Raw genomic sequence first — 24,294 nt, 5'->3', positions numbered from 1 at the left:
GATAGTATATAGAAACAAATCAAAATTATTAAGTACGTATAAAAGATCATTTCAGAACGGAGTGAGTATAGACATATAGTGTATTATACTCCGTACTTGTATTAGTTTATCAAGTAGGCCCGCAAAATTGGGCAAGTTAACACAAACCCAGAACCCTGCAAAACCCAAAGACTAACCAGAAAGAAGAGAAATGGTGCAACCACCGTACGAGCCATACTACCTCCACCAAAACCGCCACCAACCACCAGAATACTACTTCCACCACAACATCAGCGAAACTATAAACCCTAATTTTAACCATTCTCATGATTTCATCTCCAATTCCAGTAATAATCCCAGTATTAGCACCACCCCAATTATCCCAATTCACATCCCCAAATCACAGCGTCATATCAACACCCTCTTCGTCTCCGGCCTCCCTGACGATGTCATGCCTCGCGAAATTCACAACCTTTTCCGCCGTCGTCCTGGGTTCGATTCTTGTCAGCTCAAGTTTACTGGCCGCGGCAATCAAGTTTGCCCCTGCCCTTTTAATTTCTATTGCATTTTCCTATGATTAAAGTTTGATTTCTGGGTCAATATTGTGTTTTGGGTTTTTCAATTAGCTGAATTGGGTTGTTATTGATATTGGATTCTGTTGTTTCATTTAATAAGATCATATTATTTTTTATGTTTTTGTATGCAGGTAGTTGCATTTGTGACATTTTATAACCATCAATCAGCTGTGCTGGCATTACAAGCCTTAGATGTAAGCATATTTAATGAAAATGTTTGATCTTTATGAGTATTGCTGTGAGTCCTCGAATAGAGTTATATGGAAATGTGTTTTTCTATTTTGATCTATTGTATGAATTGTTGATGTTATAATTTGATGTCTTTGTACTAGTATAATACTATAATGTTGTGGTTGGAACGAGGGGAATGAATTCGGGTTGGATAGCAATCGTGTACAGGTTAGTATTAAGGGGTGGTGGCGTTTGTGGCAGTAGATATAAAGATATCAGTATTCATTTTGGAGAAAAGCTACAGTGTCCATGTTTATGGTTTGGATTAATAACCTTCTGCATCGTTCAATAACATCTGTCTTGAAAATTGATCTATATAGAGATGTTTTCAAGTTGATTTTGTACTTTAAGAGCAACCATTCAAAGTTTAGTGTTACATTGGTTGTGGTGTAAATATAAATTAGAAGGGAAGATAGATATTGAAGCATTTTGAGGTGTTTGCACTTGAAGGAGCAAGAGAGAAGGGTGGGGGGGGGGGGGGGGGGAGGTGTGGTGGAGTTAGTGCTATGAATTAATCGTAGATTTGTGGTATTTATCAAGATCATCAACAATTTTAACAGTTATTGGCTCTTGCAAAACTCCAGTACCATATATTGCATATAGGATTTAGTAATGCTTAATCCTTTTCCTTTTGGAACAATAATCTGTATACATTATGTTTCCAATGTCTAGGGTATCAAGTTTGATCCACAAGCTGGATCAGTTCTGCATATTGAACTGGCTAGATCAAACTCAAGGCGAAAACATAAACCAGGTGCATGCTTTATGCCCAACAGACACTTTCATGTTATTTGTTATTCTGTGTCTCAATGTAGCTTTACTTCATTTCTTCTTACTTCATTATTTATTCCTTTCTATTTAAGGTAGTGGACCTTATGTTGTGATCGATAAAAGGAAAATATCTGCAGATGATGCTGAAGATACATCAAGTGATGATGGTACTCTCTATTCTTTAATGCAAATGACAGTTTGAGTGTTGATAGGAAATCATGTTCATTATTGCAGCTACCCATTTCAGCATCATCTTCCTTTTTGCTATTTATTCTATTGTTTTTATCCCTGCTTAATGTTTTTAAAATAAACCAGATATAGGTTCCAATTGACGATGACCAGGAATATTGATATGTACTTGACCATTGTTTTTCATGCAGGTGATAATGAGTCTGATCAGAGTGAAGACCCTGACTCTTCCAACAATAATACGCAGTCCACTGTGAAAAGGTTTGTAACTTGGAACATGATAGTTTCTTAAAAGAAATATGAGCTACATTTCAAGAATGCCCCTGTTTGCTTTTCTTCATACATCATACCCACCAATATTCTAAACGTATATGTGCCTATTTATACACAAGCTTAAATGTTTGCTTGAGCATATTGTGTGTGTGTGTATGTGTATGTGTGTGCATGCATGTGTGTGACTCTGTGTGCAATTGTGCATGTATGTGTTGTTTATCTCGTTATTGAGTGAACTTCTAACACCATGTATGATGTTGTACAGTGAGGAGAACGTGAAACTTGGTGGTACTGTGGCTGCTGCAAATGTTGGTGATTGATTCCTTAACTTGTTTCTTTGTTACTCCTATCTTTGAATTATAGGCTACACAATTTTATGTTGAGCTCTCTCAAAATAATAGTCCCTTAAATTGGTTGATAAGTTAAACCCTCAACTTGTCCATAATATTATCAGTGATATAACAGAACACTCTGAAGAGTTACACCATGTGTTGTGGTGAAGTAAAAAATTGCAAAGGGAAGGATATTATGGTAGTTTTCAATTCTATGACATCATACCAAATGTGACCTCGTATTTAGAGATGGAGGGAGTAGTTTTTACCTACAGTATAAGCTGGAAAGTTTCTTTGAAGGCTGAAATTTAAAAAGACTATTCTTTGTATATATTATAATGTTTGTGTTTTAACTGAATATAGGTATTCATGGGTGTAGGCTGCATGAGAGCCTAGATCTTGGTCTGGCTTACATAGTTACATGAACCCTGTGTCAGTGAAACTGTGGATATGACTGTATGTATGTCACCTTATCCTAATGAGTCTAATTACCAACTATGAGTTTATTTGTTGTGAGAGGTTCCGGCCCGGTAGGGCCTTTCTCCTTACCCAAAAAAAAAAAAAAAAAAAAAAAAAAAAAAAAAAAAACAAACTATTGAGTTTATTTGTCAATAACATATTTTGAGGTGCCTTGTTCTTTCCACCTTAGCTTTGTACAGAGTATGTTTTAAAATAGATAAATTTAGATGAGGGTTAGTAATATGGATGGTGTCAAATTAGAGTATCTGTACCTCAGGTGATTAGAACGAGGCCTAGTTCTATTGTTCTGATCCTACTGCTTTTGTCTGATGTGTTTAAATTACAGCTCCTTTTTGTTCCACAAACTCGTGGTGCATTTCAGTATACTTTTGTTTTAGATTTATCTTTTGTTCTTGAACCATGTCTACAGGAGCAGACAGAAAAGGCCTCTCAAGGCGATCTAAGGCCATGCTCCACCTTGTTTATTGCTAATTTAGGGCCTAACTGCACTGAGGATGAACTTAGACAAGCACTTTCTCAGTATGTGAGCCTCAATTTTCTTGAGCCTAGTTCTTTTTGTATCCCTCATGTCACTCGTCTAAGTGTTTTTGCGTTCCTTATGATATGTTTAGATATTCTGGATTCAATGGGCTGAAGCTGCGTGCTAGAGGTGGCATGCCAGTTGCATTTGCAGATTATGAGGTATTACAAGCATATTTATATTTATATCTATGCAGCCAATGTTAATACTTCGTATTAGTTAGTCAGAGCCAATAGCATTACTAAACATTTAAAACATCTGGCGAAGATGAATAATTCTCTTATTCAGTCAGATTGGATTATACTCGTTTATTACTACAAGATTGTTTCAGCGGCCTTTCAAATTCTATAATTTTTGTATTTCATTTTGTTAGTCATTTTCTTATTCTTTCTTTCTCCCATTCTGCTGTACATTTCATTACTGGTGTGGTTGCATACTTGTATTAATGACACTCACTAACCACAAGGTTTGCTAAATGTCATGCTTATGTCCTGCTCTATTCAGGAAGTAGAACAAGCTACTCATGCAATGCAAACACTTCAGGACAGCACGTTGCCGTCTTCAGACAGGGGTGGCATGCACATTGAGTATTCTTCCATCTCTTACCTGATATCCATTAGTCTGCTTTAGTCATCTGATGATTATGCAAGCTCATTTTCAACTTTTTTTTTCAATGTTTTTCTCCAGATATGCTAGGTCTAAAATGAGAAAGCCATAGGCAAAGAAATATCCGGATATTCATGCGATAGTGCTTCTTAAGTGCATTATTGTAAGCAATGGCAGATGCTGCATCTGTAGTTGTCCCTTTTCTCCTTGAATACTAGTTTTAGTAAATTAACAAGTCGCACACAGATAAAGCTTGTAAACTCTGAAGATCATTTCTGACATGCAGACAACTAAATCTTACCATAGCTTTTAGTAAGATTTTCAAGGCTTTTTAGTGCTGTGCGCTCAGCTTACAATTGTGCCCCAGTTTGTATTTGGTACTGTATACTCAACAAGATAGACAGCAAATGAAAGATATACTGTACGGAGTTAGAAAGTTATGCCATCTGTTTAGCAAAATATTGCTTATAATTTATTCTTTGAAGCTTGCAATTTCCATTGTGAAAAAACCTCTGTTCAGAATTAAGAGTCACATATATACTACGGGACTTCACGAGTCCATTTTAGCAGAAAACAAAACATTAGCTTCCCCTTTCATAAACAATACTCTGTATATTAAATGAGCCAAAAATCATTAGTAGTAGTCCCAATTTCTTAAAGTTGCACTACCAATTAAAATCTGCTAACTCAACATTAGGAAAAATAAATGATTGGGAAAATTGGTGGGGGGATGTGATATTCGTGGCTTTGGTAGTCCAAACACGATTCCAAGAAACAAAATTTGTTACTAAACCGCTTTTGCTATTAATTTAGCTACTGTATTAATTCTTGACGAAAACAAAAGATTTTCAAAAGTGGCATTTTCATTTGTAATCACTTGCTTGTAAGTGACAGTACGATTACACAAAATGCATACTTGTATATTAACAACTACTCCCCAAAATGGATTACAATACCCTTAACCTCACCTCCATATATACAAGAATAAATATTATAGATCAATAACCCCAAAAAGAAAACCCTACACCAAAACTCCTGCAAAAGCAATTTTCACTTCTTAGTGATCTGATGAAATCCTAAGCCTTTCCCTTTCCCACAAAGCTGTCCTTAGTGATTCAAGAGATAAGCTACCCGTGTATACTCCCGTTTCCTCGTTGCGTAATGGACCACTATATGATTCGCACTCCAAATGCCGCATTCTTCCGCTGCGATTCCCTACATCATGTCTAGGAGTAGACAGAGCACTGGAATCCATGAACATGTCACCCTCTAGTACGCGCAGGACCTAATATTTCACACACCAAATATAAACAAAGTCTTGATTAATGTTTTCTTGTTCCTATACACTTAACTACCAGCAAATTCTGAACTTCAACACTCGTCATTAGAGTTCTCAATACACGCACTAAACAGTTTAAGGGGAAAAAGAGTCGTGTTTTTTACCTGTGACATTCGAGGCCTGGAATGAGGGTCCTGCCGAATGCACAAGGAAGCAGCATGCATCAGGCAAAGAACCTCTGGTTCTAAATACCGGTTACCAAGACGAGGGTCAATTAAATCCTCAATAGCACTCTCTTCTAAGAGGGGTCGTGCCTGTTTAAGATATAAGACACAAAAATGTAAGTGAACATAAGACTTGATCATGTAAAAGGTTTAGCAGCCACAGGACTAATAGAACAAAGCAACGATGACAGCAAATACCCATTCAGTAAGACACTGCTGGCCTTTAGGTCGAGTGAGATCAACAGCCTTTCTTCCTGTAAGAAGCTCTACGAGTACAACACCAAAGGAATAGACATCAGCCTTTTCTGTGATTTGCCCACTTTGTGCATATTCTGGAGCTAAATACCTGCAGTAGATAAGAAATGGTTTTTTTTATTAGATTAACATTAACCTAAATGTATAAAAGGTCTAATAAATCAAAGAAATGGTACATCAAGACGTACCCAAATGTGCCTATCACTCTTGTTTCGACTCCAGTGTCTCCATCAGGTTGCCATCTCGCCAGGCCAAAATCCCCCACCTGACCAGGAAAATAAAAATCCGCAACATCAGAATACAAAAGTAGTATACGGAGTACAATAGTTTTAAAACAAGGATTGAATCACGCCTTGGAAGAAGGGTGATATTTCATTCATTCAACTAGCAGTCACAAGGTTGCAATGCTACTATGCATTGATTAGATTCCTCGGAAAGATTAGGAAACAGAATATCAACATTACGTAAATCTTGTTAAAGTTACCGGATTACAGATCACAAAAATGAAGTACACTCTTCCTTTACCTAGTAATCTCAATTAAGACACGATTTCAAATCAAAATACATCCAATGCCTCTAAAGAGGCTCCTGTCTTCAGCAGGGTTGTCAGATCTCAGATGTACATAACCGGCCCATAATTAATAAAAGAGGTTGTCCCTAGTTCTCCCTTGATTCCATACACATTTATTGGTTGATGTATCATTAATTAGAGACAGTTTAATGAATCAATTTAATACAAACCGAAATAGGTTAAAAAGTCAAAAAAAAAAAAAAACAAATCTTTGAAATCATTGGAAGTGACAGATGATTCTTGGTTAATATTAAATGCAAACTGCAAACGTTGTAATGAAATTTGACACAACAGTAAGCACTTGAGAGGTGACTTCTTTTCCCTCCCCTCAACACCCCACTTTATGTTCTTTTTAGAATCTAGGACTCTAGGTCACATGAGAATCACAAAAGTAGAAAATCACCGCATCTAGTTTTGGTCTATCCATTGCTCAATAAAGTAAATAACATGGAGAAATTTATCTACCATAACCCTCTTAAGCTTCCATATAACATCCGAACCCCATCTATAGGTAACAAATGATCCCTCGACTTGGTGTAGTGGTTGTGCCTATAGGTATTATGCAGTGACGAAAAGAGAATTCGTAACAAGTTTGAACAGAAACCCACTAAAGAATACTAACAATGATTTATGTCTATAATTACGTACCAATGGTTCGTAATCATGAGTGAGTAGAATGTTGTTTGGACGCATGTCACGATGAACAATACAGCCTACTCTGCACTCTTCATGTAGGTAGCGCAATCCTCGAGCAGCTCCAACAGCTATTTTCTGCCGAGCAAACCATTCCAAAGGGGGCTGACTCCGTCCTAAAATCACATGATAAGGTGTTAGCATATGACAGTACAAATGTAAAATGCTAGAGCCACAGAAAAAAAAGAATTGAACCATTACCATATAAATGTGCATCCAGGGATCCATTGCATATGTATTCATAGACAAGTAACCTCCTCTTGTCTTCAATACAATAGCCTATAAGCATAACCACATTCCGATGTTGAGCACAACTCAAAACTTCCACTTCTGAACAAAACTCGACATCACCCTGTGAACTCGCCAATTTATGTTGCTTCACGGCAATAGCTTGACCATCAGGTAGTATCCCTCTGTGGACTGATCCATAACCTCCCTCAGCCAAGAAATTTGATTGTGAAAACCTGCTTGTAGCAAGCTCAAGCTCAGCATAGCTGAACCACCTTGGAGGCTTCCCAAAAACCGGTGCCTTATGTTGGCAAATTGAACATAGCGGAGGAGGTCCAAGAGGAGCACTTCTTGATAAAGACATAGCTTCTCTAACATTACCACTATAGTCTAGATCATGCTTATATCTTCGAGATCCAATACCAGAATCCCTATCAATTTCAGAATACTTCTGTGAGGACTTCATAGAAGACCTCTTTTCAGGCTTCTGAGAGGACCGTAAATGTGAAATTATATACTCGCCCATCCAAGGCCTAACTCCTGAACTTGTTGAGCAAGGAGACGAGTCTTCATCCTCTGAATCTGAGTCGGACAAAAGATTTCTACTTTCTTTTATAAGCACCATATCACCCTTCTTCAACTTTTCACTCATTATAGATGGGGCAAAAGGTGATGTCCCAAGATCAGAGCTCGATACAGATGATGTACCTGCTTCAGTCGCAGTAAATAACTCAGGGCTACTGCTTGGTGTCACAACAGGCCCTCTAACTTCATCAAGTTGGTCACCAGATGGACCAGATAAAAGAAGCTCCGTTGATGGTGATCCGACCAAATTTAGTCTAAGCACTTTCGCCTGAGATCGTTTCATGACCACAATGTTGCAGTGGAGCTCATCCATACACCGTTTTTCTTCTTGCTTGAGGTGTCTGCAAATGGCAAAAAACAAGATTAGCATTCCAACATTTCACATATTAATGAGGGAGAAGAAATGAGTTGAACATTACTTGTCCAATACAACCCAATTCGCTTGAACCTTCTTCGCTTCTGCAGCTACAGCTCCCGGAGGTGAGGCAGACACAATCTTTATATTCACATTTTTCTGCAAATTAAAAAAATAAAACACTTAAACTTAGATAAACTATCATACACACATTCTAACAAGCAATACCAGGAAGTGATTAGCTAACCTTATTAGGATCATAGACATCATGTAGCTGAAGAATCATCTGAGAACAAGAATCTGTCAACTCAATTTTCTGCTCCGAACTAGTACCGGCAAACAACTTCTTTTGACCACTCGCACAATCTCCAGCAAATCTTGGGAAAACCCATAATCTCCTACCTACAAAAATGCATCAAAATCTATTCATCTAATTGCAGTATTCTTGTAATCCAACATCATTCCGAAATCAAACTCCTTATTAGCGTTTCAAATTCAGTTCAATAACTGAATAACATCCCCAATTTCCACAATATTAATCAATCCTAAATCCGCTCACATACTATTCATATGCAACAGCAGCAACAACAACAACAAACAACAAAATCATAGCCTTATTCCGAAACAAATATGGTCTCGAACAAAAAAACAGCAAAACTTGAAATTCATACCTGAACTAGGAGGAGGAACAACGACAATGAGAGTAACACAATCACCAGGTTGAACAACATGACTCAAAGCCCAAACAAGAGCTGCCTTTGGAATTTCCTTTGAAGCTTTTACAGCAACCAAAACTTTCTCAACACCTTCAGATGATGATGATGATGAAATCTTTTCAATCTTCTCTCTTTTCTGCTGTTGCCCACTCATTTTCTCTCTCCTCAAAAATAAACCCCACAAAAACCCAATTTCCTTTTCTTCCTTCTTCACTACAATTATCACAATTATGAAACAACCCCTTAATAATTATGCTAAATAATCCAAATGGGTACCCACAAATTTTGATTTCCTTCAAAACCCTCCAATTTAGTACACTATTTTGTAACAGTCACCAATTTTAGCCCACAAAATGTTCAATTAGTTTTTATTTCCAAATTTAGTAAGGAAATAAATAAATTTCTCAACAATTTTGTGTAATGTTGCAGTAAATGAGTACTCCGTATAATGTAATGTTGGTTTCACAAGAACAGAAGCTTCAATGAAGGAAAACACAGAGCATCATGAAAGTCTGTAATAACATTGAAAAAGGCACATTGTTATGTTTATATCAATATTTGCATAGAAAATGACATAAGCTTAGAGCCCAACGCCTATTTTTGTTTTCTCTCTCCTAAATTTATGTTGTTAAGATAAAACGCTCTATGTTAATTTCGGTTTACGTTTATATTTAAAAGAAAGTGATGCGACTAATTTGGAGGAAACGAGTACAGTAGTAAATCAAATCATTGAAATGACTAAACACAAAAAAAAAATGCCTCTGTTCACTTAACACAGATGAATGTACTCCAAATATTTTATGAATTCCCTCAACCAACCAATCAGTCAGTCAACTCTCTCCTTGTATCATTATATCTGTCAGAAAATGCCAAAATATAAATATATTAAAATTAGTAATTGGAATTAATATTAAGAAAAATTAAATAAATACTTTGTAAATAAAACAAAAACAGAGGAAAAATACTAACTCAGGGGAGTAAAATTTGACAGTTGAGAAAAAGGGAAGAGAATAAAAAGCGGGAAGGAAGAAGATGAAAAGGGGTATTAAAAAAAATAAAGGGAAAAGAAGATAAGGGGCTTTAATTAGAAAATTTGAAATTCAAAAAAATGGGTTTTTTTTTATGGGTTGAGAATTCCTGGAAAAAAAAATAAACTGATGGAATTGATGGGAAGAAAACAGGACAAAAAAGGGAAGGAAATCGAAGAATGGGGAAGCTACAAAGAACCAGTAATTTAAGGAGAGAGAAAAATAGGAGATTAGAAGAAAACAAAAAAATGGAAATGATTAAATTTAGGGATTACAAGTTGCAGAAGAAGAAGCAGCTGCAGTAAAAGATGAAACAATGGAAGTTAGAGAGAGAAAAACGGTAAAAAAATAGAGGAGTGGTGGTGTAGTCGAGGAGACAATGAACATAGGGTTGAGATTGTGTGTGTTATTTGTGTTGGTGTTTGTCTCATCAATTTCAAATAGGACAACTTCACCTTTTCGTTTCTTTGTTTAATAGCCTAATAAGATACGTACTTATTATTTGTAGAGTGTGGACTGTGGAGTGTGTGGAGTAATTTGATGCGGAAAGTAGTGTAAATGTGTTTATTGACACGAGCTTGACACTTTTAATGGTTAGCTTAGCTATTTATGTTATTGAAGTGAGTTTAGTACTTGAAGTTTATGTAAATGAAACGTGTTTTGGTTTGTACTACATCACTATCCAAGGAATGTTATTGTTTAAAATCTACATAAAATGCAAAAAAATTGTGAATGTGGCAAAAAAGTGAGGATTACAAAAAACGTGTGAATTACGAAAAGCCCAAAAAACTCATGTGAAAAAGGTGAGAAGAAACTTATAATATGTCAATGATGCTGGGTATTATTATAACAGCTTATTTCAAACACTAATCTCCAATTTTACAAATCAGACTCATTTAAAGTGAGGAAAAGAATGACAAATCCTCATTGATGAAGTTGATCACAATACCATTAAGTTATCTACGTAGTATTTTAAAAAATTTATGGCTAATTGTTATCAATAAGCCAAAAATGAAAATTTAACATCATTTTGGGGATAAATTAATTATAAGGGACAAAAAGTCACACTACTAGTGCAGTAGGCGTAGTACTCCGTAGCATATAATGGTTATACAGAAATGACTCATGAGTGAGTTGCAATTCAAATCAGAAGAAGACGCCGCCATAAATAAAGCATGAAATGCAACGCCTCTCTTCGTAAAATATTCAAGGCTCATACACCCCCTTTTTACTTTATATTATAATACCCTCTCACATAGTCACATCAATTCCCTATGCAATGAAACACTTTATAATTCTCCCACCTTTTCTTTGAAATTATGAATATACATAACTTTGATTTCAACTCCTAGTTTGGAGCTTAAATCCACTACTAATTCCATTATGTACAAAAGGTTAATTTTCAACTTTTTCAAAAGTTATTTACTTCTACAGTAATCACTTTTGCCACTCCATATTATATATTATACTCCTATTAATTTTATATCCGGATATAATTGTCGTCAATAAAGTTTAGACCGTCGTTCTTTATATATTATTTTGAACATTACAAATTTATAAGTATCAAAATAAAATTTTCGACAATAAGCGTAAATGTTTTAAACACTGTATATATATGATTTATCATATTTGATGTAACTGAACAGTAAGTCATCAATTTCTATTACTCGTAATTGATTTAATTCATCAACACTAGAATTCAAGACGAGTAATTGAGTGTACAATGATGAGCTTAGGCCAACTTTGTAATTAAAAATGTCAAATGTGGACACTAACCAACTTATGGTAGATCTATGATTAAAGGCAAATGATGGATAAATAATGATATTTTGAACGAGATTTCAACAATAGCATGCCCTCAAAGTCAGTGAAGGTTAATTACGGTGGTACTTGGTTTAAATTTGGTCAATGATTTATTATTGATTGGTAATAAAGAGTAAAGGGAGTGTAATAATCATCCTAGTTAATTCATTTGACGGTAGGACCAATTCACCGTTATTATGTCCGTGCCCTTTGTGAGGTTTTATTATCTTCACACTGACATTTTTAGGTCCACCGGCAACACTTCGGTGATTAACGTCTGTTATGCCGTACTACTCCGTTTAACATTATTGACGTTACACCTTACAAAAGGTGGAAGCTTTAAATATCCAAGGCTGTCATAAAATAAGTATACTTCTTATATAAATAAGGAAATAGTCCCTTCATATTTTTTTAGTGTCCCGATTTGAATTTTTGCATTATTTATTTATTTATTATTTTATTCATAATTTCATATGAAAAAGAGTTCTTTTAACAAGTTCATGGAAGGAAGTTTCATTCCAAATCATATGACAATTAAAAGAGTAGACTCTTAGTCTTATAAAGTATATTTAATCTATTCGTCTATAATTAATGTGGAATATGTGTTGTTAGATAAAACTATATTTCAACGACAAATTGGTTCATTTGGCTCAATAATTATTGAAATGGATTGGGAACCCATACCATTGATACCAAGGTGATATAAATTGGAAACCCCTATACATGCTAAGGATCTGTTCTATTCAACTTATTTTCACTTATTTCAGTTTTAATAAATTCAGATAAGTTCAGTTTAGGAAAAATAAGTTCTAAGTTCAAATTATAACGTAATCAAAATAAGTTTTAATAAGGTCAGATAGGCTCAAATAAATAAAAATCAGGTGAATAAAACACATGCTAAATATGTTTGATTTGAGTTGAATCGGAGTGGATTTGTATTTAGTTAGGGTTGTATCTAGGGTGACATAGATTTGGAAAATTAATTGAAATCTTTAGAGGTTAGGTGGATATGAAATTATAGCGGATTAGAATAGAGTTAAATATTAGTGGTATGAGTTTCCATGACCAAAAAAAAAAAACCAAATCAACATTGGATGGATTCTACTCCATTCCACAAGACACAAGCCTCACCCAAACACATTGTTAGAACTTTTTCAGCACTCTGTAATCCGTATATATCAAAAAGAAAAAATTGAGGACCAAATTAGTAAACATGAGTATACCACAGAATATCACCATCAAATATTTTATTATTAATTTTCAAAATGCAAGTATTTTTATATTAAGTACGTGCACTAGTAAACTAGTGTAGTACTCCGATCCGTAATTAACAATGCCATGGATACGATGATCAGCAAGAAGTACATTAATGTAGCAATTATTTTAGAAGACTTCAAAATTTAATGATAAGATTAATGAGTATTTAATTAAGATTAGGACTAGAATGATTAGGTCAGTTATGCCGACCTTCAGCCGTTCACGCCAAGCACGTCCAGAAGTTCTAGTTTGCATTGTGTGCTTGTTTCATTTAATAATCAATTATTTTCATAAGTATTTCTGTACTTTAACAATTTCATATAATAATATCCATCAGTTTTTTAATTTTACCAATTTTTCAAATTAATTATCGGGTGGCACCAACTCTCATGTGTCATGCTCATGACGCTTTATTATTTTTATCATTTTGCTAACAACGTTTAATAATTAAGCACATATAGTGAGCTTGTATTATTGTACATATGTATTCAAAATTTAAGAAGGATTTCAGTTCAAGTGTCTAGTCTCTAAATACTAGATCAAAAATTTTGTGGGTTAAGATTTATTTAGAGTACCCCATACCATTATAAATAAATTAATGAATACGACATAAGTTATTCGTGTATAATTTTATTTTATTTTAAAATTTTTTTTTTTAGTAAATATAGATAATAACCAAGATCCTAAAAAGAGGTTTTATTTACCTATTTAGACCAATTGATGCGCGAATAGTAGAAGACCATGCTTTGACTATAGTTAACTCTTAGGCCATAAAACAAATACTGCTTCAGAATTGATATTATGTGTTCAATTGACAGTGTAATTTAAACCAATATCGTAACAAGCGACGTGAAAATTGTAAGAAAACTAATTTTTCAGTCGTTTCGAATTTGCCCGAAAGCCAAGTGCTAATGTACATTGTAATCGACTAAAATAATAAGCATGTGATTATTTCTACTAGTAGTCCTCTAGCATTTAACTATTTAAGCACAATGCTAAGTTCAAATGTCCCGGCCATTAATTGCAAATGGACCTCCCTTAACCGTAAAGGTATGGGCCATGATTCCATCAAGTTTATCATCACTTGAATATGTTTAACTGTTTAATTAGACAAATTTTCACTCAAATGATTCTTGTTTTTGTCTACTTAACATAGATTGATAAGACTCCCTCTAATTCAAAAATATATTAATAATAGTAGAGCTTATATTAGCATCTGTCACACATACACAATAAAGGAGTTATTTATATTTAGTTAAAACTTACATTACTATGATAAAATGTCATTTAATATTGTATTCATATTAGTAAATAAAATGTAACGTATTTATGCTACATTGAAATGATAGGAACTACAAATAATCAAATGTAGTTATGTAGTAGCTAGTATACTTTAAATTTGTATCAAAGTTGAAGAAGAAATATTAATGATTCGACTTTCTTCATTATTTAATTAGGCTTTGTTATCTTCATCTTATCTAAAATAGTTTAATTTAAACTATTTAAGTTTTGATGTAGTATGGTATAATGTCATTTGATTTTTTATGTTCTAGTCTAAATTTTATTTTTGGTACGACTCATTATCTTTATGTAATTTGATCTATTCTAATTTAGCTTGGTTTGGTTTGATTTTATAACAAACATATATAATTGATGCATGTAGTGTTATACCTGTAAGTAATAAAAATATGGCAAAGAGAATTGAACAAAACTTTTTAGGTGGCCTTTTAAGCTATTTGAGGCGTCACTTTAAGTTTGTCACATAATATTGTCATAACATTGTTACCTTGTCGCGTTGTTGGTGTGTTTTTCCACTTAATTTACTTTTATCACATCTTGATAAATCATGTTTTACACTTTTACTTTATAGGAATATATTTTACACTGCACGAAATATTCCACTTAAAAGTAGGGGGTGGATGAGATTTGAACTCGTAATCTTTCTGTCACGCTGGCTCCAATACCATGTTAAATGACCATCTCAACCAAAAGTTAAAGCTCATGGTTGAGTTTCAGAAATATGTTTTATACTCTATCAAAAACATTAATCAATAAATTAAATTAAGACAATGTAATATATAACATAATCATTAAAAAAAAAAAAAATTGGAGGAAGTATTACAAAATGAGATTTGAAACTCATTCGAATACCGGACTTATAATTACAACCTGTACAAGATTTTGGTGAAAGCTGCGGTGAACCAAGTACGGTAGGTCGGTAGCTCATGTGATCACTTGCGTTCTTGACCAGTCTTTGAGGTCGCTTAGCTTGTCGAAATTAATGTAAGCTAAGCTCCACATTAATACAGTACTTAATAGTTAATACTTTGCCTTCTCGCTTTTTGTTTATATAAAAAAAAGGAACAAAAAAAACTTGGTTTAGCACAAGTTTCTTTTAAGGAATTACTCCTTCATTCCTTTTTAGGTTATACTCCATATAAATGTGCAATTTATTCAAAACAATTACGACTCCACAAGTACCCCATAAAAATAGAAAAATTGTGGAGTACAAATCAACCAATGCAAGAAAAAAGGGATTACGGAATAATAATTGATAAAAGTCTACAGGCATGCTCAAATTACTCCTATTATAATGTGGTCAATTTGAAGCATATTTTTCAATTCTAAACATTGTAAACGGGATTTATTTCCAAATCTTGACAACCATTCCTTAAAAATTTAACCAATCAAACTAGACAACATTCATGATAGAGCGTTATATTAAATGAACATATAAACTGTAGTATAAGTACACAAATATACGAATGAAATTGAATTAGATGGGCACATGGGGCATAAATAGTGCTCACATGTTAATCCTTATATTTTGTGGGCTATTAACTGAACCCGTTAACTGCTCACATGTTCGAGTTCAAGTACTCTCACCAACTTGTCACTCTTGCTGCTTGCACTAGTTGACAACTACTCCAACACCCAATTATCAACACATTCAAGTGTACCACTCCTATTATCATTTATCAAACCTTTAACAAACAAAATAAAACCCTAAATATGGAATAGGTTTGACTCAATCAATCAATTATATCTTTCTGTCAAATAAATTACTCCACTAATAGACACATTATTCTGATTACTTTTATATTTATCATTTAATTAGTCTAGCCTGACACATGATTAATTAACTTTGATTTATATAACAATGATAAACATACAAGTTGTCTTTTACTAAAAAATACATACTTTCTTCGTTTCTAATGGTAGTTCTATTATCATATTAACTTTTCACAACATGTAATAATAGAACAAAAGACTGTACAAATTAATTCATTGTGGTTTATCTCATGCAAAACCATAATTGTTCGCAATGACAGATAATTGGCAATGTCATCTCATTCGATAAATGTTGAAAAAACATGTGACAAAAAAAATTTAATTCAGAAAGATGGGTTTCAATGAAACATAGCTGTTATTGTAGGAGATATCAAGTATCATAGGGAAAGATAGATAGATAGATGAGTAGTTATTGTAACAATGGAGAGGTGAAGACATAAGTTTTACATTCAAAGGTCATTTTCTGTTTTTACCTAAATTTCATGCAATCAATAATCTGCTAATGTTTTGATACATTATTTCATATTGCATGTATATTGGACCACTTGACCAAAGGGACTATTCCTTTGGTACTCTGAATGTTTTCCAAACTTGAAGATCATATGATGGTCTCTACTCTCTGCTATTTTATCTTCATAGATTGCATTTCTTCTTCCTCGATTCGAGATATTTTACTATTACGGAGTACAATTTACATCCTAAAAGCACGTGTTCATAATTTATAGATTTTGCTTAACAAATATTTTACAATCTAACAACCCGTCTAACAAGTGTTAATAATTAATGAGAATGAAAAACAAAATGTAACATCTAATCATGCATGGATTATGACACTAGGACAACTAGAGCTAGGGAATGAAGCTCTAGCTTGTTAATGCCTTTTTCTTCCCTAACTCCTTAGTATTATTAAGCTAGGGTTCGATTCTCATTAAAGGGGTTTATAGATGATGAGATTATAGTCTTGACTGTAAATGAAATATGATCAAACTTGTAACAATGTATGGTATTTAGGGTCTTGTAGGCATTACATCACTCAGTTGTTTGTGTAAAATTTAAACAACCATTTTTTTTTTTTTTTTTTTTTTTTGAATTTATGACAACCATCATTTTTCAATTCTTCATATCTATGTATTGTTTGAAAGGCAAGTATACCATTAGAGAAATGGGACCATTAAAAATTTTGCATTGTTGTGAATAGGACTATCTGCAGGCACTGCAGCAAATAGAACCCAAAATTTGGTCACTGCAAATTTGCAAAACATATTAATGAAATTACCATCTCAGTGAAAAATACAATTATTAATGTGGGGGCATCAATTATCATCATAGATTTAAACATAACACTTAGCTTGTGGCTTGTGGCTTGTGACTTGTGACAAATTTTTTATAATTATTTCATTGGTATGTCAGAAGGGTATTTCCAGATCTTAGTGTTTAAATTGTAGGCCCATTTTTCATTTATTGGGATATACAAAATCGGCGATTTCGAGTTCATCTCAGAGATATCAATTCTCATTTATCACACAAGCCACATAAGCATATTTTAATATTTTTAAATACCAAGAGGTGGGGTCCTTATTTTAGTGAATTGACGACGTTACATGACCATTTAACGGAGGGGTAGTTGCTGGAAAACAAGCAAAACACCAGAAACTTTTCTAATCGAGCTTGCCCTGTTCGCTGTTGCCCTTCTCTCTTTGTTTTCTTCACCAAACTAAACCCACCCAGAAAGTAGCGAAGGGTAAGCTGTCCGGAGCTTGGATCTATGGAGGATTCGTAAACTTTGGTCTCCCACTGCCCTTCAGACGAATTCATTCGTTGATGTTCGGCCTGGATGCAAGGTGTTGTCACTTATAAAGGTAAGCTCAATGTCCTCAGTAGTTGAGGTGTACGTAGTTAATATCGCCGTTGCTAATTTAATTTCGACAATTTGTAGTGTGAATTGGTCGTAACCTTTGATTTGCGACCTGTGTAGTGGTATATTCTTCTAATTGTTATTGTATGAATTATGAATTCTGATTGCTATATGGGTGACTTCATTTCTGAATTGTTTTCTGAATTATTTGTAATGCAGTTTGGGTGAACTGAATTCTGAATTGATTCTGAAAATTTTGGTAATGTGAAAGAATTCTGAAATTTTGGTAATGTGAATTAAATTCTGAATTTTTGGTAATGCGATTTTGATTAGGTTTATTTCTGAATTTTTGGGCCTATATGTGTTTCCTATGTGTTTGATTACTGTCTTTACTGATATTGCATTATTCTATAAACTGCTGTAGTTGATGATACATAATATGTGTTTTATATAGTTTGCAGTTAGTTATGTGTTAAATTCTGCTGTTGGTGGTCATTGGTAGCTGTGGGTAATGGATGAGAATTTTGAAATGGATGCAGACAGATTTAGTCCCTTAGGAGGGGTGGGGTGTGATGATATTGGTACGTTGATGGAGATATGTGTAGATGATAATGAAAATGAAGGCAATATTACTTTGGATGAAGAGAACTTGGATAATATATCCCTCTCACAGACCGTTGAATACAATTCTCCTTTACCATGTATCAATGACAACTCTTGTAGTCAAAACCATCAAGGTTCCCCAGTTGAGAGTGTAGAGACCTTAAATACAACAGTGTCAACAAATGATGTGATTGAAGGCACCTCTATTGAACCTCCAAAGGTCGGAATGGTTTTTAAAGGATGGAAGGATATTGAGTGTTATTACAAACTATATGCTGAGGAGTGTGGCTTTGGGGTTAGCCGGGTTCAAGGATCATATACTACTAGTAAAGAGAGAAGGGGAATCACTTGGAAGTGTGAATGTTATGGTGCACCGGATATGAGGGCGAAGCGAGAGGCTAAGAAAAGGGCGAAGCAAATGGATGTTGGCGGTTGTGGAGGAAATGTGAATGGTGTAATAGGGGAGGCAGAGCTATCACGTGGGAAAAGGAAATCTAAAAAATGTTATTGTAAAGCTAGGGTATATGGAAGTGTGAATCGTGAAGGGCTTTGGGTGTTGCAAAGAGTGGAGTTGGAGCATAATCATGATCTGTGTCCAAGTATGGCAAATTTAGTGAAAGAGTACCGTATGAAGAAGATGACCTCCACTGTTCGCAAGCGGTTGGTGAATTATTATGAGGTGGGTGTACCTGTGAGTGTATTACGTCGATGTTTAGGCACGGAAAATCCTAATTTGCCTAATGTGAAGGATATGCAGCATGAGGTTTACAAACAACGGCGGCTTAAGATGGCCGGTGGAGATGCTCAAGCCATGATGGCTTACTTTGATTCCATGCAAGCCGATAATCAGAATTTTTACCATGCACATAAGTTGGACGATAAAGGTCGTTTAAAGGACGTCATGTGGGTTGATGCTCGAAGCCGTGTAGCTTATGAAGACTTCGGTGACGTCGTTTGCTTTGATGCCACGTATCTCACAAATGAGTATGAGCTACCATTTGCTAATTTTGTAGGAGTCAATCACCATGGCCAGTCGATCTTATTAGGTTGTGCCCTAGTTTCTCATGAAGATTGTGATACTTTTCGATGGTTATTTAAACAATGGTTGTTGTGCATGGGCAATAAAGCCCCTCTTGCCATCCTAACTGACCAAGCCCCTGCTATGAGGAAGCCATTAGTTGAAGTCATGCCTAATACACGCCATCGATGGTGCATATGGCATATTCTCCGGAAATTTCCTGACAAACTTGGGAGGTGTGCCATGTAAGTTTTCTAGATTGGTTTTATTAAAATTGTTTTTGTGTTTATAATGAAACTTTTCAGATTTCTTTTTGTTTTGTTCTGAAGAATCTTCACCTGTTTTGTGGTTGTTTTGTTGTGTTGTTTGCAATATCATATTGGTATGTTTGTTTCCATTTAAGTTTTCTGCTATTATTTTTGTTGTGTTGTGTGCAGTATGATGTTGCCATATTTGTCAGTGAAATGGTGTTATAATTGATACCTGCTATGTATCAAGAGAGTCAGTACCTGCTATGGTGTAATTGATAATATCTGTTGCCATTTAGGTGTATATGAGATGGCCATTTAGATGGCACAACATGTCTATCTTTATAAGCTTAAACAGAAGGAGTGTAGCTCTATATGAGGCTTTGGGAGCAATGCTCTGGTGTAAAATGAGGATGGGGTTTTTTTGTAGGAGTAGGGTATTATATTGATTCACGGCATATCCATATCCTGATTCTGAAGTCTTCTGAAATTTAACTTTATCTGATATGACATTTTTTATGCGTCTTAAATAATTTTATGGATAACTTGTATGTTGCTGATCTTGAACTGATTAGATATATTCAGTGCTTTAGTATAAGTGAATAATGCCTATTTTTCTACATTTAAATGCTGAGCGCTTTTGTAAACTCCTGGTCCTTGAAAAAATTGCTATATGTATTTAAGGCTACAAGTGTATGGAGGTCAGTAACACTTTGAAGCAAACAGGTACAATGATTTCAAGAGCCCGTTGAAGAATATTGTTTACGATAGTTTCACTACCGTAGAATTCCAGACCCGATGGTGTGAAGCAATGAAGAAGTATGGTTTGGAGGACAATGAATGGCTTCAAGAATTGTTTGTAGAGCGGCACATGTGGGTGCCAGCTTGGATGAAAGAGTTCTTTTGGGCCGGTATGAAAACTACGCAGAGGGTTGAGAGCATCAACAGGTTTTTTGATGGGTTTGTCACCCGTAAAACAAGGTTGTGCGAGTTCCCCGAAAAGTACTCAGCTGCAATGAAGAAGAGGGTTGGTGATGAGACCGATGCAGATGCAAGGGATGCAAAATACATAAGACGGCTTGTGAGTGGGTTCAGAGCAGAGAGATACTTCCAACAAATTTACACTGATGCGAAGTTCCAAGAAGTGCAAAGAGAATGTGCTAGAATGTTGTACGTAGTTCCTAAATCTGAGACTGTGATAAGTGACGTTGAAATTCAGTATCTGCTTTCAGATCGAGTATGGATTATTCCGGAAGGATCAAATGAAGAAATAATCACTGATCATCGGAGGTTGTACTCTCTGGTATTTAATCCCGTTACCAAAGACATAACATGTGATTGCAGGAAATTTGAAAAGGATGGGATTCTTTGCAAGCATATCATTAGAGTTTTTGATGAAAATTTGGTGAATGAAATACCATCGAAATATGTACTTGATCGGTGGCGCAAAGATGTGATGCGGAGGCACACACGTGTAAAAGTGGCATATCATGACCCGAGTCAAACCGCGTAATTTATTTGTGAATTAAATTCAACCAACATAGATTAAACAGGTTTAGGGTTAATCCTATTGATTGTATGTTAGTCAGAAAGCGCACATGAATACGAGCAGAATAAAGTAGAGGTCTATTATTAGGGCAGGTTCAATCTCTTTTAGGTTGGATTTGTACCTTCATCCCCGAACCCTTATTTGGTTCATGACCTTATGGAGTTGACGATCTTTTGGATCGTTAAGGGGTGTAACCTTCACCTCGTGAACGGTTTACAAGTTCCTTAAAAACTTGTTGGCGACTCTTTTGCTCTATCTTTTTCCCTTTTGGACGCCACCGTACTTTAGTGTATGATCACAGTGGGGTTCAAGCTAGTGGGATTTTAAAGGCTTGAAAATATTCCCCACAATAATGCACTCTTATAATGACACCATCACACATTTGATGAAGAAGTAATCAAAAACCGTACCTTTGAAATTAGAGCCATAAATGTAGTTATTTAGGATACATACAAGGGAGCATAATCCAACAGCCCCACCAGTATGGTGCCTAGAGTGTTTTCCACAGCACACAAGACCAGCAATTTCTACATACTCTTCGCGCATCATTGAGACCTTTCATATAACCACAAGACAAAGTAAACCTGACAGAATAATCCCAGCTGCTCGCCTCAACCGTATTCCATCGCCCCAACTCCAATACTTCACGATAATCATGCCTCCTAAGACTCCAAGAAGCATCTTATATTCCTACCATGAAAAACCTTTTTCCCCTCACTCTCAGCCCCAGATAAAGTTGCTATTGTGTTCATTCTTAGTACTATAACTGTTAAAAGGAATAGTACTTTATTGAGATCCAAGTATAAGACCTTTTTATTTATTATAACAGCTAACAGTGCAGAAAGGAGCGTTACTAGGTTAATTTCCGGGTTCAATACTGAATTAAACATTTCTATAGAGTGCCTTCTATAACTCATCAGGCGTGGAACATCAAAAACTCAAAAATGTTGCCAAAACTATGGATTGTTAATAAAGTAAAATTGGATCTCCTTGATCACACCTGCTCTAAAACCCCTTCCTAATCAATTAGACATACGCAGATCTAGCAATATAGTGTGGACAATAAATTCTCTAACGAATAAGGTTAAACCATTGATGTGGTCAAGCATATTAAACTACAGACATTTCTCCCAATAGAATGATATCTACTCAAATTCGACAACAAAATAAACATCAATTGTGAAATTCAGCAACAATATCATATTAAACTACAGACATTTCTCCCAATAGAATGATATCTACACATTGTAAGTTCCACAATTAGTTAATCTACAATTGAATATGAACAAAGAGGAGTAAAGGGTTTGTAGCTGATAAACCCTAGGACAAAATAGGGTTCAAGGGTATCAAACAAGTAAAGCAACATCAACCAATCAATCAATTAAACAACACAATCAATAAAAAAAAAATTTCCATTTAATCCAGTATGCAGCCCTTTCATATGCGGTTGCCTAGATCCATTACTAACCTGTATTCACCAAATAAGTTCGCACCATCACATGTAGAAACAAGTTCATAATTTAACCACTACCTCTGACTAAAACTTGAAAATTAGATAACGCATACCACCTTATACCAGACCCATCATCCAAGGAACACATTCTCCTATGTGAATTAACTGCAAGGAAGACATTCTCCTATGTGAATTAACTGCACATAATTTACTCAGCTTGTTAATCTACGATAGCTTCAATCGACAACATAAGATAAAGGGATTGGAATAGTCATAATCACCTACATGAAGACCTCGACAATGGGCTAGGTACAAAAGGAAGATGAGACCAGACGTTCTAAAATGTAGAATGGTCAACATGTCAAAATTTAAAGAAACGCTCTCCAAAACAGAGAGTTTCAAATGGTTAAATACGAAAATAGCACAATAAAGACCCAGGAATGTAAACCAATGAACCAAAGAACCAGGAATTTCAAAATAGAATCCCCAACACTTCATCTGACATTGTACGATGAATTGCAAACAAAATCAACTCAAGCATGAAAATCAGAAGATGTTACCTAAAATTCCCTCGCAAAGATTCATAAATTAGATTAAAGAATATGACTGGTCACAAGGCAACTATATTGACTATTTTCCTATATAGTAAGATTCAATGTTTCTTCAAAAAAAAAGAATAAGGGTCCTAAAACCTGGACACATACTGCAAAGTGAAGATGCTCAGATAGGCAAAGTCAGGCATAACTCAATAACATTAATACAAAGTAACCATTTATGCAAAGAAAATACATACTAATCAAAATAACAATCAATTGCATAATTAGCAGTATAGCAACACATATTCATACAATCAATTCATTGATTAGCAGGACAATCAATTGGTAGCAAAATTCAATTGTTAAATTTAAATTTGCCGAATTCAATTCCTAATTAACCAACATTCAATTGTTCAAATTGCAGGACAATCGATTGATTCTATAAGCATATTAGGAAGCTCAGCATAACTCAGTCGCTTCTATTTAACAACCTCAACATAACTTAGTAAACAATCAATTCATTAATTAGCGGGACAATCAATTGGTTAATTAGCACAATTCAATTCATAATTTAGGAACATTCAATTCATGCAGGACATTCGTTGAGCTTCGACAAACAGATAAGCAAGCTCAACAACACTCAGTCGGGACTAATTATTAAAAGGCTAGAACGTTAAAATGTGAATTAAATATAACAAACGCAATTACTACTTACAGCCAGTCATCAAATACAAAGATATCGACCACGTTTCCGGGTTACCAACACGGAGACCCACCTAACTTGCTCGGAGACCATACAGCAACATCCCCCTTCTGGTAACAAGGCCGGAAAAGTGATCATCACGGGTTGCCGGATTCTGCGACCCTTTGTTCTCGATCCACCTCTACACTCGCCTCTTTTATCTCAACTATCACCATGAATGAACATCAACATTTCGTATGTCACATTCTCTCTCCTAGGTTTCCATTAGTCTACTTTGGTCGAGGATAACGTTCAATAAAAACAGCCG

At 34.9% G+C, this 24,294-nt stretch overlaps 3 protein-coding genes and 1 long non-coding RNA gene across 7 annotated transcripts; 2 read left to right on the top strand and 2 right to left on the bottom strand.

Annotated features, from left to right (window-relative positions):
• Positions 1–87: 87 nt before the first annotated feature.
• Positions 88–4,415, top strand: LOC110719832. Of its 2 annotated transcripts, XM_021898813.1 has the most exons (10): positions 91–514; positions 686–748; positions 1,458–1,539; positions 1,649–1,723; positions 1,937–2,006; positions 2,284–2,326; positions 3,240–3,349; positions 3,442–3,511; positions 3,855–3,937; positions 4,038–4,415. In XM_021898813.1, the coding sequence occupies exons 1-10, from the start codon at positions 191–193 to the stop codon at positions 4,066–4,068; spliced, it is 951 nt and encodes a 316-aa protein (XP_021754505.1). In that variant the 5' UTR covers positions 91–190; the 3' UTR covers positions 4,069–4,415. The 2 variants fall into 2 exon arrangements, with proteins under 2 accessions (XP_021754506.1, XP_021754505.1); XM_021898814.1 differs by lacking the exon at positions 4,038–4,415 and having other exon boundaries at positions 88–514; positions 3,240–3,353.
• A 383-nt stretch (positions 4,416–4,798) lies between these two features.
• LOC110719831 (inactive protein kinase SELMODRAFT_444075-like) lies at positions 4,799–9,954 on the bottom strand. 3 transcript variants are annotated; one of them, XM_021898812.1, is made up of 10 exons: positions 9,637–9,954; positions 8,818–9,374; positions 8,394–8,548; positions 8,211–8,305; positions 7,180–8,132; positions 6,934–7,094; positions 5,903–5,979; positions 5,658–5,805; positions 5,400–5,549; positions 4,799–5,241 (listed from the first exon to the last, which is right to left on the bottom strand). In XM_021898812.1, exons 2-10 carry the CDS (start codon positions 9,014–9,016, stop codon positions 5,014–5,016), a joined length of 2,166 nt encoding a protein of 721 aa, XP_021754504.1. In that variant the 5' UTR covers positions 9,017–9,374; positions 9,637–9,954; the 3' UTR covers positions 4,799–5,013. The 3 variants fall into 3 exon arrangements, with proteins under 3 accessions (XP_021754504.1, XP_021754502.1, XP_021754503.1); XM_021898810.1 differs by having other exon boundaries at positions 8,818–9,718; positions 9,832–9,954; XM_021898811.1 differs by having other exon boundaries at positions 8,818–9,954.
• A 7,548-nt stretch (positions 9,955–17,502) lies between these two features.
• On the top strand, positions 17,503–21,278 carry LOC110719830 (protein FAR-RED ELONGATED HYPOCOTYL 3-like). The gene is made up of 3 exons (XM_021898809.1): positions 17,503–17,881; positions 18,332–19,743; positions 20,473–21,278. The coding sequence occupies exons 2-3, from the start codon at positions 18,389–18,391 to the stop codon at positions 21,257–21,259; spliced, it is 2,142 nt and encodes a 713-aa protein (XP_021754501.1). The 5' UTR covers positions 17,503–17,881; positions 18,332–18,388; the 3' UTR covers positions 21,260–21,278.
• Positions 21,279–22,449: 1,171 nt separating this feature from the next.
• On the bottom strand, positions 22,450–24,294 carry LOC110719829. Its single transcript, XR_002511172.1, has 2 exons — positions 24,000–24,294; positions 22,450–22,763 (listed from the first exon to the last, which is right to left on the bottom strand). It is a non-coding gene; the product is annotated as an uncharacterized LOC110719829 (long non-coding RNA).

Source organism: Chenopodium quinoa, unplaced genomic scaffold, assembly GCF_001683475.1.
Source record: "Chenopodium quinoa cultivar QQ74 unplaced genomic scaffold, ASM168347v1, whole genome shotgun sequence".
Lineage (NCBI taxonomy): Eukaryota > Viridiplantae > Streptophyta > Magnoliopsida > Caryophyllales > Amaranthaceae > Chenopodium > Chenopodium quinoa.
The sequence above is the reverse complement of the archived record's forward strand: the minus strand, read 5'-3'. Positions and strand labels throughout refer to the sequence as shown.

Excerpts from the sequence above, each read along its gene's own strand:
- LOC110719830 (XM_021898809.1), top strand. The coding sequence starts at position 18,389 with ATGGATGAGAATTTTGAAATGGATGCAGACAGATTTAGTCCCTTAGGA. Across the intron at positions 19,744-20,472 it reads AAACTTGGGAGGTGTGCCAT|GTACAATGATTTCAAGAGCC; the intron begins GTAAGTTTTCTA and ends TGAAGCAAACAG.
- LOC110719831 (XM_021898811.1), bottom strand. The coding sequence starts at position 9,016 with ATGAGTGGGCAACAGCAGAAAAGAGAGAAGATTGAAAAGATTTCATCA. Across the intron at positions 5,806-5,902 it reads AGAGTGATAGGCACATTTGG|GTATTTAGCTCCAGAATATG; the intron begins GTACGTCTTGAT and ends TATCTACTGCAG. Across the intron at positions 5,242-5,399 it reads CCAGGCCTCGAATGTCACAG|GTCCTGCGCGTACTAGAGGG; the intron begins GTAAAAAACACG and ends GTGAAATATTAG.
- LOC110719832 (XM_021898813.1), top strand. The coding sequence starts at position 191 with ATGGTGCAACCACCGTACGAGCCATACTACCTCCACCAAAACCGCCAC. Across the intron at positions 1,540-1,648 it reads AAGGCGAAAACATAAACCAG|GTAGTGGACCTTATGTTGTG; the intron begins GTGCATGCTTTA and ends TTTCTATTTAAG. Across the intron at positions 3,512-3,854 it reads TTGCATTTGCAGATTATGAG|GAAGTAGAACAAGCTACTCA; the intron begins GTATTACAAGCA and ends TGCTCTATTCAG.